Source organism: Monopterus albus, unplaced genomic scaffold, assembly GCF_001952655.1.
Source record: "Monopterus albus unplaced genomic scaffold, M_albus_1.0 scaffold71.1, whole genome shotgun sequence".
Taxonomy (NCBI): Eukaryota; Metazoa; Chordata; class Actinopteri; order Synbranchiformes; family Synbranchidae; genus Monopterus; species Monopterus albus.
In genome coordinates, this window is record NW_018127951.1 from 809,190 (window position 1) to 825,123 (window position 15,934).

Here is a 15,934-nt window from a genome sequence, read left to right on the forward strand (position 1 = left end):
ACTGACAAACTGGTAATGGCCAACCAACCGGACATAGTAGTGGTGGACAAACAGAAGAAGAAGGCCGTAGTGATAGATGTAGCAATCCCAAGCGATAGCAACATCAGGAAGAAGGAACACGAGAAGCTTGAGAAATACCAAGGGCTGAAAGAAGAGCTAGAAAAGATGTGGAAGGTGAAGGCACAAATGGTCCCTGTAGTAATAGGAGCACTGGGGCCTGTGACCCCCAAACTGGGAGAGTGGCTCCAACAGATCCCAGGAACAACATCTGAGATCTCTGTCCAGAAGAGTGCAGTCCTAGGAACAGCTAAGATACTGAGCAGGACCCTTAAGCTCTGGTAGAGGACCTGACCTTACCAAAGTGGGGGGGCGAGTGGGGAATTGTGTGTGTATTTAAAATTTCATAATAATTTTGTTTAAGTCATATGATAAGTACCGTAACACTGGACTGAGAAGTATTGTTTCACTGAACACATTTGGCTGAACCAGATCACTGCTGGATGTGGTCAGAGTTTGCGCTCTTCAGCGTGACCAGGTCAGTGCCACTTTGACACAGCTGTGCATGGTTGTCACTCCGTTTCTGGACGGTTACACAAAATAGCACAGGCTGCTTATGTCGACTTGAAACAGTGTAGCATCAGGTACAGGAAACTAAGTACCTTGCGTGCCAGCCGCGCTGTAAGCAGTATAGAGTAGGCTAAATACATAGCTATTTGTGGTTGAATTCAAATGGGACAGGGATCTGCTGGCACCTAAGAAACTTTGATGCAGATTCTCTGTTTGCTCTTCAGCTGATCAAGGTTCATTGTCATGTTTACACTCCAGTTTAATCAGCTTTCCCTGTGCTGTCATTATATCAGCGACACACTGGCACGGCCAAATACAGTGCAGTTTGTTGTACCTGTCACCACACCCAGTGGAAATCGGCACACCCATGGTTCCCAGCGTCGACTTTGTAGCCTGTTCTTCTTCAAACCTGCAAAAGAAATTAGAAATATTTCCAGTTGGTGAAGCTTTTGTTTTGAATCCACAGCTCACCTGGTTGTGCCGCCTTGATCTTTTCTTTTCATTGAATTCCCCTCCGTTGCCAACATTATCTGCAGCCATACAGCCATCCCATACATACTGTATGTGTCAAAGGAGAAAAATATTTGACATTAATTGGAATAATGGAACCAATTTTGGAAATAGGGCAGAAAATGTTACATGATCTCATGGAAGTAGAGACTAGAGTTGTGCTTTTTGCTTTAGCTGTTTGAGGTGGAGGTGTACCATCACCTCCTCAGCCAGGTGGTGCAGCTGTTTTACATTTGAGGAGAATTACTCCTTGCATTTTTCCCCACACCAGAAATGTCAGAAATAGTGAAAAGTCAGCTGTAAGTAATGATGGATTCCCTCTGTTGAATAGTGACCCCTTGTCTCTGCCCCTCCCTCCAGTCTACCTGTTCGTCGGTCTGATGACGATGTGCCTCCTGCTACGCGTCTTCCACAGAATGGCCGACCTGCACGGCCTGACCACCTTTCTCCAGCTGCCACACAGTGAGGGGTCTGACGAGGACATGGACCCCATCGTGGAGAACGAACAAGAAGACCAGGACCCCTCCCACCTGACAGACAAAGCTGCCAACAGGCCCCTGGACCCGGGATCACAGCAGTCATACAACAGCATCAACAAAGGCTGAGCTGAGGGCAGGCACAGAGACTGAAGTTCTACCTCTGGTGATCCTGAAGTCTTGAACCAGTGATAAACCCAGACTGGTGGGCTGAATCTGAATTTTTGTCTTAACTTTTCATTTTGTTGACCCTATTCTCTGTTTAAACACAAGAAGAGAAAGCACAATATGCATGAGGAGTTGAGATGAGAGTTTTGAGATTCAGCTTTTGTGAGTTGAGCAGTTTGTGAGTGGTTATTACACCACTTTCTGCACATATGACAGGACTATCCTAACTTGACTACAGCAACCCTGCTAGGACAAAAACCACAGATGTACCTTTTCCTCAAAACAGGTGTAAGTGCAGCATGTTTGCTGCGCAGGCTCAGCTGGGTTGCACCTGAAGGCTCGAACCGAAAACCGGTGATACTTGGTTTTCTGTTTTCACATTTGTCTTGCAGAATGTTTGTCTTGCTTTTTGTGCCACAGGTTTGGGTTGCTTGTTCAGGACTACTAGATGTTGTCTTTTATATAACTTAGTGCCAGACACAGTTTGTGAAGGTGCTTACCCTTTCAACTTTACAAAAATCTTCCACCTTTTAAACGTATGTTTTTATTTGGATGCATGTCATGACCAAACACTTCAAACTATTGACCAAAACATCCAGTCATATTTATAGTCCTCAGGCTGCTCGTTTAATTGGCTTGTAGGATGTTTGCTTACTTTTGCACCACTAATACATTTTTACCTGCATGAACTATCACAAATGCAATGAAAAGACAAACTTCCTCAAGTAAAGGTCAAATATGAATCTACGCTGAACATTTGAAATATGTGGACATTCATTCATTCACTTTTTTATTTGATCAGATTTCCTGTATTTTTGTTCTTTGTCTCAACACTGCTAACCTCAATGGTGCTGCCCCCTGGTGTCTCCATGTATGAAGTGCAACATGTAACTACACCTCCCTAAAAGTGTTTCACTGTGGTGACTGACGGCAGATTAATCTCAACAGAAAACCAAATGTTGCTTGTCAAACACGACCTGATCTCTTTGATTTAGTGACTGGATTTTATCTGTCAGCAGTAGTGAACATTTGAAATGCACTTTAATGTTCCCAACGGTTCTTTTTGTTTCATCAAAATTGCAGCTGAATGAGGTGGCTAGGATCACCTTATAAAAATAAGGTCTCTCTCTCTGTTTGTTTGTATGTATGTTGTTGTAGTTTAGTAATATTAGTTTAACGTGTATTCAAATTTGGACAGTTGTAATTTTAAAAAAATAAAAGTTTTCCTTGTTTTATGTCCTCATGTTTGTTCTCATAGGCGTCTTCCTCGTCTTGTCCAAAAGTGAAATTTGTATGTGTAGCTTTGATTTTTTTATATTAAGAACTGTGAAATGTACTTGACAGACTTGTAGTATATGAGTTTATGGAAGCTACATAACAACCAGTAAGCACTGGTTAAGCCACTTAAGAAATAAAGCGGGTTATCAGGTGGTTCTAAAGCCTAAAATAAAGTTCCTGAGAACATTCTTGTTCCATTTAGATTTAAACAACATGAGACAAAATGGGTGCTTTTGTTTGTTTTTAGTGTGATGTCACAATGGGCAATCTGGTATGATAACAGGATTGTCTTTTTTGTTAAACTGTGAACATTTCTAGATGACTGAATCAGATGTGACTATGACAACGCACAAATAACCGACATTATCTTTTATTAGAGTGGTAGAGTGGCCTTGAGGGGGAGGAACCGAAACTGTTCTGGTTGGAGACATTTACACTTGCTCACATCACATGCTTTAATGCTCAAGTCCGATCTCTTCATAGGATCTGATCTCTTTGTTGATGCTTCGCATCCGGTTCCAACATGAACAGCGCTGAGCTCCTGTCACACATGTGCAGATTCAACTGAAAGGTGAGTCCTGTGCCGCAACAGTAACAACGTAATTCGTGTGACAGTCAAATTGCACAATTCCCTGAAAAACTGCTCGGTTGCGATGTTCCAGGTTGGCCTGATCAGAAGCTTCTCCATAAATGTCCAGCACATGAAATGTCCTGGTCTCTCCACTGACCCCGTCACTGTTGTTGCTCTCCTCCATGTTTATGTTACCACAGACCAGTACTTTAACTGAAAATAGGCCATTATTAGCTTTTCACATTTTATTAAAAATACAGGTAAACAGACATTTGCCTTCTTTAAAAAAAAAAAAAAGTCTAAATACACTATCTGGGCATTCTGTATAAACATAACTGTTAAAATATATGTGGAGAAAACACAAGTAAATAAAATAACTGCCATGACAGAATATTAATATATCATTAGTGAATTGTCAAATGCTGTATGACATTAAATTACTCATCTTGTTAACAAAATATGCTCTTTATAAATAGTTTGTTACTGCAGCCCAGGTATTCAGAAAGGAACCTTGATCCATAAACAGGATATAAATGTACAAACCCTGACAAACAGGCATCATGTGCATCTCTTAATTTATGTCAGCATTTCTCCTGTCATGCATTTCTGCGGTGCTGACTCAAACGCTCAGTCCAGCTGCTTCGTTTACAGCTAAAACACACGTCCTACATTTCACTTTTAAACACACACCACAAGCTCTGTGACTGAAACTCAGAAATGCATATTAACAAAAGTGCAATACTTCATTTTAAATCAAGCAAAGGTGAAGAACATTATTGAAACAAACAGAACTGACCTACTGAGGAGCACAACTGTTCAGTGGGAAAGGCAATAGCGTGATTAGAGCACAACAGATGCTGCCGTGGAGCAATTGTGACAACTACTGTTTCTATACTGTCACATTCAAATTCACTAGGGTGCTTCATATACAATCACAGTACTGTAAAGGTTATTTCAATTAAAATGCTATCAAATGACCTGAAATACTGAGCTACACTGTGCATGTAGCTGCTACATAAAAAGCACATGTCACTGTGTGTTTCCTGAGCTGCACTCAAACTTTGTCTCTGACAGGAAACAGCTTTTAGTTTCACTCTTTTCAGCCTTCAGATGGTTGAGAGGTATCAGGAGCTGTGCTTCCCCCCCCCACTGAGAAATATTCAGCATGAAGTGGCTTTATTCATGAAATATAACTGTACTGTACCTCTAATCACTGGTTAATGAAAGAAGGACAACTTCCAGATGACAATTATTCACTCTTGAAATAAAAAAATAAAGTTTTAACAGAACAAAATACTGGATATTGTGGATTTTTTCTTCTGGCTAAAAAGCACATTTGCACTGAGCTGCACTTTAGAATGTGACTATATTATTCTGCTGCTAATATACTGTTGTTAATGTGTCTTAAGGTGAAAGCTGCTGGAAGACATTTCACTGTGCTATGCATAATGACAAAGATTCTTGACTCGACTTTTCCTGGGTGCTCCTACTGCTTGAAACCCTGACCTGATCTGTCGGCAACTGACATCGTGCCCCTCCTCACTGAAAAATACAGTATTAAAGAATTTCTTCATGGAAGATCCAACCTGTAAATTTAGTGTTTGAGTTGCTCTCCTTCCTAGTCACAATTTCCCAGAATTCACAAATTTAACACTTGTCTTATAGATTTGACCCATGTGTTGCCAAATGTTCAGTTCACCTTCTGCTTTTTCCTACTCCAGATAATCGAGATGTTCAACGTGAGTGCAGGGTTACTTCAAGCTGTGATACATTTCACAAAGTGTTGGGCAACTTCTCGATTGCTAAATAAGGCCTGATCTCTGCTCAGGTACTTCTTTTTGTTAGTTCCAATTAGCTGAGTCACACTAAAAACTGTTAACAAAATGCTTTTCAGCAGCTCATTATGCACTGACTCGGTTAGTAAAAAGAGCCTTCTCTGGCTTACTACCTACACAGTTCACAGTCTGACTTAGTTTTTGCCAGAAACACAGCTATTCCTCTTGTTAGCCCACACGTGGACTAACAAGCATTCTGTAGCATTCTGTCTTAGACATCAACCAGTTCTACATTTTTAGAACATTCTTTCTACTTACTAAAACCCATAATAATAACATTTTTGAGCAATATAAAAAAAAAAACAACATGGTGAATATTCAACTTTTTTGACAGTCCAGCCCTTTGCCTTAACAATTCAATTTCTTTGTCCACTTAGTGATTTGTCTTCAGGTTACTTCTTCCTGAAGTGGTCCTCTTACAGTGCGATGACGAGGAGGTTTTCAGGACTCCACCAGGATCTCCATCAGGTGCTCCAGCTCAAGTCCTTCTCTCACATGAGTCTGACCAGAGATGGGGGAGGATGGTGGCAAAGAGAGGGGAGGTGAAGAAGACACTGAGGATGACAACGGGCTGAATGAGGAGAAAGAAGGGAGGCACTTCAAATTCTGATTGAGAGAGATGGAGAAGGGGTATGAGGAGGAAGAGGAGGGAAATACAGGTGGCAGGTAGCGAAGGAGGTTATCCCCAGCTGGGTATCCACCTGCGCTGCCTCTAAGCCCGAGCACTCCCATGTCCCTCTCCAGCAGGGACATGTCTATATCCTGGAAGAGTTCATCCACAGCAAGATCACTGAGGAAGCTGGACCTCATCACTTCCATGCTGCTCTCCCGTGTCCTGCATGCATCCTTCTGCTCCCAGCTGCCCCCGAAACCCATGACTTCCTGTTGTATGTATACCACACCCCCCTCAGAGGGCTCCACCAGGTTCTCCAAGGACCTAAGAGGTGTCCGTGGAACTGCCTGAGGGCTCCCATCAATGGTAGAATCCAGTGCAGTCAGAATGGAGGAAATGGCAGCTGAAAGCGAGAAATCAGGATCGGTGGACATCAATCCCCAGTCTTCATCTTCTACACCAAGAACAACATCTGAAACACTGGTATGGCAGCTTGCTGGAGACCTACTAACAGGAGAAGTTGACAAAACCTGTGAACTGCCTCCAAGAGCCGATTGGATATTAGCAACTGTTACTGCAGAGTGATGTTTTGATGCAGTAACTCCGGTGAAAATATTATCCCGCTCTTTTGCCTGGAGCACAGATGAAGAGCTACAAGGAGAATGTGAGGCTTCCCTGTCTACAGACGGTGCCCTGCAAGACTCGTAGTTGATCTGTCGCAGTGTGTTAGCTATCAGAACAGACCGCCGTAGACTGGGTTCAGGTAGCTCCTGGCCACGCTGGTACTTGCTCAAGGAAACTGAGAACACAAACTGCCGCTGGGTCTCCCAGGTGGGGCTGCTCCTGTCTGAAACCTCCATGTCCTCTGGTGAGAGTTTACGCTTCTGCCCCTTCATGATCATCTTTAAACTGCCAAGACAAGAACAAAATGTTAAGTTGACTTGTATTGCAGCTAAAAATCATATGCTGCAAACATTATGTATATGACAAGTTACTCGGGCTTGTCTGTAGTAAAAGAGAGAGATTTTTGTAATTTAACAACTCTCAAACTGCAGAAGAAAAGAATAATATCAAAACACTGATATGACAACACATACAGCTGAATAAATAGTGCTGAAATAATGCAACATTTTGTTTAGTGGAAAATAAGGAGTAATGGGTCTTAAGGATTACAAGAACCTATTTGATTTTGTTTTCATTCATTCGTTTTTAACGTTGTTTTTCTAATTAAATTTAAGACATTACTTTCCAATGCCAGTCATAGGCTGATATTGTACAGTATATTAAGGCAGAAAAGTAAAATTTTAAATGTAAACCCCTTGTAGTAATATATGAATAACAAATGGCTTGAGGTTAAATGTATAAGGTAAAAATAAGGAAAGGCCTGATCCAACACTTAACTGGGACTAAATTATTGTTAAATCTCTTGTAAGTTGAAATGATTTACTGATTTGTCTTACAATTTACAAAGATTTGCAAATAGGTATTTCTTTAGCAAAAGCAGTTAGCTTAAATTAAAAGAACTACATTAACCACATCATCTAGCTATAACGTTAAATATGGGCTGGGGTTGTAACGTTAAGTCTCGTTGCGTAGGAGGGAAATCAAACTTTCTCAACCAAGGTCATTAAGTAACTAACGTAAATTAACTTAAACCAACTCGGAATATTTTGATTAACCAGACGAAAACTAATAACGTAACACTAGCACGTTATCTTTAACAAGTTTGGAAGTACGTTAAGCCGTCTTTAAACAAACCTGTTGAATCACTTCCCGTCTCTGCGATACCGTTGTTTCGTTATTCTGCCTTCTTTTCGACCGCAAAACTGATTTACGTCTTGCTTAAGTGACGCAGAAAAAGGTCTGCTGTTTAAAAAAGGATTTTAAAACAATTAATTCCGACTAAAACTCAAAACGCTGGAGCTTCACGTCACTAACCGTCTAACTCAGCCCGCTCCCGCCTGTGATTTGAGTTTCACGGCAAAGTTTACAGTTGGGGGCTAGTCTAGCCAGAGGCATTATGGGTAATGCAGTCTATACACGTTACATTCCAACAGAGTAATTTCACATCACAAAATCAGCGTTAAATAAACATTAAACTATTAACATGCCACATATTATGATGAAATCGCAATGCATCATATGTAGACCTGTGAATTCACTCCCGCTCTGATTGTTTGCTGCTCGTTATTGTGATTTAGACAGCACTAATTCCTATATGATTACATCACCGACAAAAAAGGTATTCCCATCCCCTTTATGGCTCTGCATACAAAGTACGACCATGTGTGTCTAAAACACTGACACAAGCAATATCAAATTAGATTTTCAGTCTTCTTATGTTTGTTATTATAAGTTACTGTAAAAAAATAGGCTACTAAACTTCCGAGGAGATTTGACCACTGAACTGGTCAGTAAATCAAAACAGTCCGAGAGATGTATAAAAGTAGCCTACACATTTCACCCACGATCTAAATAGCCTACAGTATCGACTGAGCAAAAGACAAAAAAAGTGTACACGTCCACAGGAAAAGTAGCTTTTCGATTTAATAAAATGTGCGGTCTTATTGCAACCAGTCTTTTACCTGAGAACAGCAGTCGGAACCTGTCAGCAGACACAACTTGTAATGCGGCCTAAAACATGTCAAAGTTTACTGTTCCGACCTAAATTCGTCTACGACTTCTCAACAAGAACAACCAGCGAGACAACCTTTCAAAAACTGGTTTAGCTCCTCCTCGGGCTGAGCGCTGGATGGGACGGCAGAGAAACAAAATAGCCTATAAAACTACTTCCTGTAGTCGCTCATGAAATGTTATAATAAAGTATAATATCATTTTGATTTGTAAGGATGAGTATAGGCTAGATTTTTTTTTAGCAGAGATAAACCTGTGCTCATCTTCCCGCTCACTTATTTATGTATTAATCTGGTTATTTTAAAACCGTCTTATCTATATAACGTTTCACACTGATCTACTGATGTAGGATAGTAGGCTACCCCCTACCCATTATATTTAATTCTGTATTTTCAAGCTTTCACTAACACGTGGGGCCCATGACTAAGATTGCTGTGTTTGGGTGTTGTACTCAGCAATAACACGGGGTAGGAACATGTAGTAACTAAACAGGATATAAAACACTGCAGCAGACCTGACTGCGTCTGTGTCCAGCTTTTATTTTTGAGAGCAGAAATTAAATGTCCGGTGTTGTACTGGTTTTCCTTGGCTCTGTCAACGTATTTTTTTTGTCAGAGGGCATGAGAAACAGCTATCTACATGTCACTCATCTGACTGAGAGGGACAGGCTGAGGTGAACTGTACGATACTGCAGGTCAGACAGATGGTTTCCCATTTAGTTTCATAGCAAAATAGGACAAATACATTGAATTGGAACAAAGAGTCACATTTAATTATAGCTACTGCATTACCCACAACATAGTTCAATACCCATAACAGTACTAACCGACATCAGTATGCAGCAACAGAAAAACCTGTATTCATTAAGTTTATGTGAAAAGCCATTCTACCACATATACCATAGTACTTTGCTCAGTTTAAGCAATGGCAGGAAAGGCCAGATTTATGACAATCTGGACAAATGTGATAAAACTAAAGTACGGCGAGCACTTTGCAGACTATCAGTCAGTAGACGGCTGCTGAGCAGTGATGAAAGGCATACTCATCCTTTACTTAGTTGCATTACCACATGTATTTGAGTAAAATATCAGACTATTCACCCTATGCCTACTCTATTAGACTTTTTCCTCTTTTTCTTTTGTAAATCATACATGTAATGTAAATGGCAGTTTGGAAAAATACTATAGAACTTGTTGTGTGAGCCTAGCAACAAATAGCCTGCAGCTCAGTCATAAGAGCACAACCTTTTGTACAAGTCTTTTATTTTCAACAGCAAATAAAAAATGGCCTTCCGTAAATCAGAACAGTAACATTAAGCATCACATAAGAAAATGTTTGATGATGGGAAATAAATTCATCATAAAGTTGTTAATGTAAACAGACAAAACTGATGTAAAGAAACGCAAACAGCTACAGCTGAAGTGGCAGTACAGGTTTGGCATTTGATTTAAAATATCTCCAGTGTTCCAACACTGTATCACAATTGATCACAAAACAGAAGTTAGTAAAAAAAAAAAACAAGCAGTGCAAGCGAAAGCTCCTTAATCATAAACATGGAAGTGAAAATAGGAGAGCATTAGTGGTTTATCAAATGGAACACCTTGTATTTTGTTATGTGTATTTTGATGGGAATAAACAACAGCAATCAGTGACAGGAAGAGATTTACACCCATCACCATCTGAAAGGCCTCAGCAGTGTGTCATTCAGGATTATTTGTACTCTCCGCACACTCCAACCGTCTTGCTGTCCCACTCTGAGGTGGACAAACACTTGACGAAGAAATGTCCCAGGTCGTGTTTAGAGATGGCTCTTCCTTTTAGCATGTTCTCCGTCACCATGTAATGCTCTGTCAGAGGAAGGTCGCCTGGATGGTGAAACACACAGAAACTCACAGTGTAAGAAAACATATTTAATACTCTGTGGTTATTAAAAAAAAACAACCAGCCAAAGATGTGATGCAGAAACATACGTAGCTCACTGTTTTTCCAAATTAAAACATTATTTTTTTGGCATCTTGAGAGTCTCTTGATCGTCTTGTTAGTGTGTGGGCACTTTTTGCACACATGGGACTTGTTGTTTTTGGCCATACGACACCTGACACATTTATTGAAAAGTTGGGAATTAAAAGGCGAACCTTGCAATAATTTTTAAATTAAAATTTTCGATAACAAAAGTCTGGGTATTTTATATAAAAGTACAACTGGGAGTCTATTACTTCCACATTAACTTTTATCAGGTGGCTAGCTGTAGAACTTCTATGGTAGTAATAATTTCTGAAAATTCACTCTTATTTGGAACAAAGCTCTTAGTTTCGACTCCCTACTGACCAGCAATATGAGGAGGCATGACGGCCACATAGTCCAGCCCTGATGTTTTGAGCACAGTGTACATCCTGTCGTGGTCCTCGGTCACAGGAACCAAACGGGGCGGGACTTTGGAGCGATCCCATAGCAGGAAGGCTGGGAGGGAGGAGGAAAGAAGTAGAGGGAAAATGTGTATAGGATGAGTTGTGAGGTGGAGAAAAGGATGCAATTAAGGTAGTGAAGGGAGAGTGAAGGAGAGGACAGCGATGAGGGTCAAAGTAACACAAACACAAAAACCCAAAGACCAACAAATATATTTAGCATCTGAAGTCGACAAAGGCTTGGACAAGACTAAAGAAAACGTGTTTCAAGGAATGTTGTTTACCCAGTTCAGTCACATAACACAGACTTTAATTACCCCTCTTCCTCTGTTACCGATTTCATAGCAGTGTGTTGTACCTGACATGCAGCCAATCACTTTACGGATCCCACGAGCCTTCATGGCTTCTACAATGTTCTTGGTGCCTTCAGACATCATAGTGGTCGGGCCTGATGAGCACAGAGCAGATTTAAGTCTAACACTGCAGAAGGTGGAAAGTATAATATCTAAATATTCCAAAACTGTACTAAAGTTTTGGTGCACTGGTGCTTTAGTAGCACTGTTTGCTCCACTGTATTTCAGAGAGCTAAAACACACACATGAAAACATTATGATTAAAATGGTTTAATGTGTCCATTGTTAGTAAATGGAATATTTAGAAGACCAACCACATTGACACCATTTGAGACAACAGACACCTTATGAGTCTCTTTCAGTAAAATTGAAAGAAAGCATTACTTTGAATGCAGTACAGTTACTATCAATCAAGTACATATCTATTGCAGGAGTGCTACTTTTGATAACATCCTAATAGTTTTACTTTTTGTGAAACCTATCTTGTGTCCATGTTGCTTGGATGTTGTTTTGTATGTAAGTTAATATATTTACAGTTACTACACTGGCTATTTATTGAGTTGTGGAAGTGCTGGCCTAGAAAAATCTATGCACAGCCCCTTTAGTGTCCAGTGATACTGTAGCCATCCACCTTTTTATATACTGATTGTGTCACACTGATGCAGCGTCATGTTGTCAAAGCCTTAGGGTGACCCCTAGTGAACGTTTCACACTATTACACCAAGTGACAGTGATCTTCTCTTATAACATTAGCTTGGCTGCATCTTTGTTGTGTGCCTTACTGAGGTCGTTCCTAGTGCCCAGGATGATGATAACAGCGTCCTGACCCTCCATCGTCTTCTTCACATCCTCTTTATTCAGGACATCACCCACCACCACTCTGGATGCCTTGTGGTCAGCAGGCAGCTTGGCGGGGTCCCGCACCAGCACCGTCACATTGTATCCTGGAGGAAGAAAACATGGTAAAATCAAACCGATTCACAGAGACACAGCAGCAACATAACACCACCAGCTCTGAAATTCTTGCCCCAAAAGCTGAAGCTTTATTAGATCCTGGCAAAGTTCTACAAAGGCAACGATTATACAGTGTGACACTGTGTTTGCCCCTATAATACTTCAATACTATACAAAGAACTACACTTTTAACTTAAGACTCCTTACTTGATGTTAAGTGTATAACTTCTACAGGTAACAGTTTAATACCTGATGTTTTATATGTGACAGTAGTACAGTCATAACCAGTGGTTACTCACATTGTTTACTTAAGTAAAAGTAGTAATACCACAGTGTAAAAATACTCTGTTATGAATAAAAGTCCTAACTTTCAAAATGTTACTTAAGTAATAATACAAAAGTACTGGCATTAAAATATACTTGAAGTACCAAAAGTAAAGGTATTCATTATGCAGAATGGCACATTCCACATTATTGTATATGATATTAAAGGATTCTAATTACTGATCTATTATTGTGTCCATCACTTCAGTGTTACAGCTGGCTAAGGTTAACTACCTGTAGTATTTTACACACTGCTGGATGGCTTGTGAATTTCCCACTGAAGATCAATGAAGACTCATGATTATACTGTGTTGTTTTATTCATCTGATTCTGAAAAGTAACTAAGGTATGAAGTAGCAGAAAATGCTCAAAGTATTCAAAACTTTACCCAAGTACAGTACTTGACTGTACTGTATGTACTTAGTTATTGTCCATGTGTGGTCAGAACCCCAGACGTCCTTTCATCCAGCCACTACAATAAAGGACCAGGGATTACTTTTGGTAAACCACTGATAACCAACAGTTTCACCTGATTGGTTATTGTGCAGTAGCTGCTACATGTGTTGTTGACACCACAGTTCAATACATTCTGAATGGAACTGGATAACAGAGTGTTTAGCAGAAGCTCCTGTAATAACTAGACCAACTACCTGACAGTGATCCCACCCTCCCTGCACGGTTGAGATAGTGAACAGCGTCTGCTATCAGCTCTGTGTGTCACAGCCTGCTGTGACTCAGCACAGTGCTGACCTGTAACGGCCAACATGACTCAGCACTTTGCCTCTTGGTGAGCATGAGGCAAGGAAATGAAAATGCTGCTAAATCACATTGATCATATGACACAATGTGCCTGTGTATGTTAGCTGTGTGAGTGTGTGGGTCTGTCTATAGCATTTTAATTAGTTTGTTTGTTTGTTTGGACTGTCTTTATGGAATTCAGGCCCAAAGTGGAGCAGGATCTGATTCCAATGTGAAATTATAAATACAGCATTAACCAGTAATTCTGACTAAGAAAAAGTTGTGCCTCCAAAATATATTGATAAAATTGATCTGATTTAATTTGCTAAAATCTTCAAAAGCAGTTGCTGGATACATGGTGATGTAACGATGACTACTGTGCTTTCAAAATACATTTACACAGAAAGAAATTTGAAGGAAACAAAGAGCAGTACTGTGGATGTTGTGTGTTAGAAATTGTTCACTTAGCCTAATTTTACAAGGGGCCGATGCCACCTCTCATCCCATTATACTGACCTGCTGCCCACCTCTAAACCCCCAGCACAGAGGACAACTTGACACTGGGTTTTTATATTATTGTTTACCATTTCTATTATTGTAGGGTGAAGCTATTATTAAGGTGACAGACGTACTGACTGAAATATCTGACCTTTACATGACAGGCAACGAGCTCAAGTTTAACCCCATCTTTGACCCTCATGGGTGGACAGATAACTTGATCCAAGACCGTGGCACTGTCGGCTAATAGGAGATAAACTGGAAGGTGAAAACGTCCACACAAACTCCATTTCGATACAAAACGTAGATGTCATGTTACTACAGAAAGCCATTAGGACCGCCAAGGACCCCTGTGTGTCCCTGGGGTCTCAGTTTGACCAGCAAAAAGCAGCCACACAGCTTCTCCATTCCCGTTCCTCACCTGCAGCCACCGCTTGAGGCAGAGTCGCCAGCCCGGTCATTCCCGTGGCTCCAAATATTGCGACGTTTTTAACGGAGTCCGACATTACTTGCAATAATCGATGTCCACGCACAGCAACAGATTATGGGTCAGCGGGAATCCTTTCACTTATCACATCGCATTTGACGTGAGGAAACGCCTCTTTTAGGTGACAGGAGCTTCCGCAGCACAGACTCCTCCTGCCACAGAGTTAAAGGAGCCCTGCTGCTCCTCACACTCCTTTACTTTGGGAAACAAGTCCTCAGACCGCTCACTTAGGAAAAGTCAAGCATTCCAAATCTCATTGGCAGAAAAAAGTTACGCATCAACAGGAAAAATACTGATTATACTGCACACAAAGTATTCCACTCATAGGTAATACTGGAATTTTAGTAGTCTACTGATTCATTACTGCAACTTTATACAACTTAAATGAACTAAGATTTTAATAATCAATTCTTGATCTGACACGTGACTAGTACTTATAGCAGTCAGATGTAGTATATTTTCTTCTGGTTGTAGTGGAGTTTAAGAAACTAACACACATTGGAAATACTCAAGTAAATAACCTCAAAGTTGTATTTGTACTTGAGTAAATGTAATTAGCTGCATTTCATAAGTGTTGGTTTCTACCAGCTCTGATATTCATTTAAAGCTTTTGAAAGTTTGTGACTTATGCTTTTGTTGAAAAGTTGGCCATTCGCTTTAATCAAAATGAGATCCGAAAGGCTCATGTTTAAAATGTTTGAGTTTCTTTCTATATAATGTGAATATACAAGCATAGCTACTGTTAATTCATAAAGGTTTATGCTTGTTGCAAAGAAAGTTTGCCAAGCATGGCTTCAAAGGTGGAATATTTGTCTAGGGCTGGATATCTTATGACTGTTTAATGTTAAAAGAAACCAGATAAATCAAGGTCAGAAACATAACAAAGGGCTTTTGAGCAGCAAATGTGGAGAAAAGGTCAAATCAGTCTAGCCAGGTTATGCCAGGTTGACCATCTTTTGTGCTTCTTATAGGCTATGGCCCCCAGAGTTTCCAGAACAGAGTTTCCTGCTCCCATTAAACACATAGTTTTTCTAAAATGCCTAACTTTATTTTTTCCAAATATCTATTACAATCCCATTTCAATAAGCCTATAATCTTCTTAATTTAATAATCAGGAGCAGTTTGGCTTAAAGTTCAGAATGTAGGTTACCGTTTCCTGTGCACTGCCCTGTAGGCTGCAGGACTGTGGTGAAGCTCCTTTTGGATTGAACTTGTGGCTGAGTTTCTGTTCTATAACGGCCCGTAAACATTCTGTTGTCATGTAAAACACGGCCTCTTGTGGCTTCTTGCTAAAACTGATGACAGCCACCCTCTCCCCCCCTCCCCCCCTCTGTCTCTTTCTCTCTCTCCCTCCCCACCGTCTCTGTCTCTTTCTCTCTCTCCCCTCAGTTTCTTTCTCCCTCTCGCCCCCTCCCTCTCCCCCTTCTCTCCCTCTCTCACCATCTCCCCCCTCTCTCTGTCTCTTTCTCCCTCTCGCCCCCTCCCTCTCCCCCCTCTCCGTCTCTTTCTCCCTCTCTCCCTCG

General features: G+C 40.6%; 3 protein-coding genes across 4 annotated transcripts in view; 1 reads left to right on the forward strand and 2 right to left on the reverse strand.

The window, feature by feature from the left end:
• kcnk6 (potassium channel, subfamily K, member 6) overlaps nt 1-4,796 on the forward strand; it is a 13,999-nt gene extending 9,203 nt beyond the window's left edge. The window contains exon 3 of the mRNA XM_020605622.1: nt 1,438-4,796. Coding sequence (XP_020461278.1) covers nt 1,438-1,682 — 245 coding nt within the window. The 3' untranslated portion in view covers nt 1,683-4,796. The remainder of the gene's footprint in view (nt 1-1,437) is intronic.
• Nucleotides 4,797-4,896: 100 nt separating this feature from the next.
• On the reverse strand, nt 4,897-8,753 carry sertad3 (SERTA domain containing 3). Of its 2 annotated transcripts, none has more exons than XM_020605621.1 (2): nt 8,604-8,753; nt 4,897-6,927 (listed from the first exon to the last, which is right to left on the reverse strand). In XM_020605621.1, exon 2 carries the CDS (start codon nt 6,918-6,920, stop codon nt 5,847-5,849), a length of 1,074 nt encoding a protein of 357 aa, XP_020461277.1. In that variant the 5' UTR covers nt 6,921-6,927; nt 8,604-8,753; the 3' UTR covers nt 4,897-5,846. The 2 variants fall into 2 exon arrangements, with proteins under 2 accessions (XP_020461277.1, XP_020461276.1); XM_020605620.1 differs by lacking the exon at nt 8,604-8,753 and adding an exon at nt 7,777-8,132.
• A 1,128-nt stretch (nt 8,754-9,881) lies between these two features.
• Nucleotides 9,882-14,544, reverse strand: blvrb (biliverdin reductase B). Its single transcript, XM_020605624.1, has 5 exons — nt 14,346-14,544; nt 12,193-12,354; nt 11,416-11,505; nt 10,981-11,112; nt 9,882-10,517 (listed from the first exon to the last, which is right to left on the reverse strand). The coding sequence occupies exons 1-5, from the start codon at nt 14,428-14,430 to the stop codon at nt 10,363-10,365; spliced, it is 624 nt and encodes a 207-aa protein (XP_020461280.1). The 5' UTR covers nt 14,431-14,544; the 3' UTR covers nt 9,882-10,362.
• Between the last annotated feature and the right edge of the window lie 1,390 nt (nt 14,545-15,934).

Coding starts and splice junctions, on each gene's coding strand:
- blvrb (XM_020605624.1), bottom strand. CDS start 14,430: ATGTCGGACTCCGTTAAAAACGTCGCAATATTTGGAGCCACGGGAATG. Junction 12,355..14,345: donor GCCTCAAGCGGTGGCTGCAG/GTGAGGAACGGG, acceptor TTCTTCCTCCAG/GATACAATGTGACGGTGCTG. Junction 10,518..10,980: donor CATGCCTCCTCATATTGCTG/GTCAGTAGGGAG, acceptor TTCACCATCCAG/GCGACCTTCCTCTGACAGAG.
- sertad3 (XM_020605621.1), bottom strand. CDS start 6,920: ATGATCATGAAGGGGCAGAAGCGTAAACTCTCACCAGAGGACATGGAG.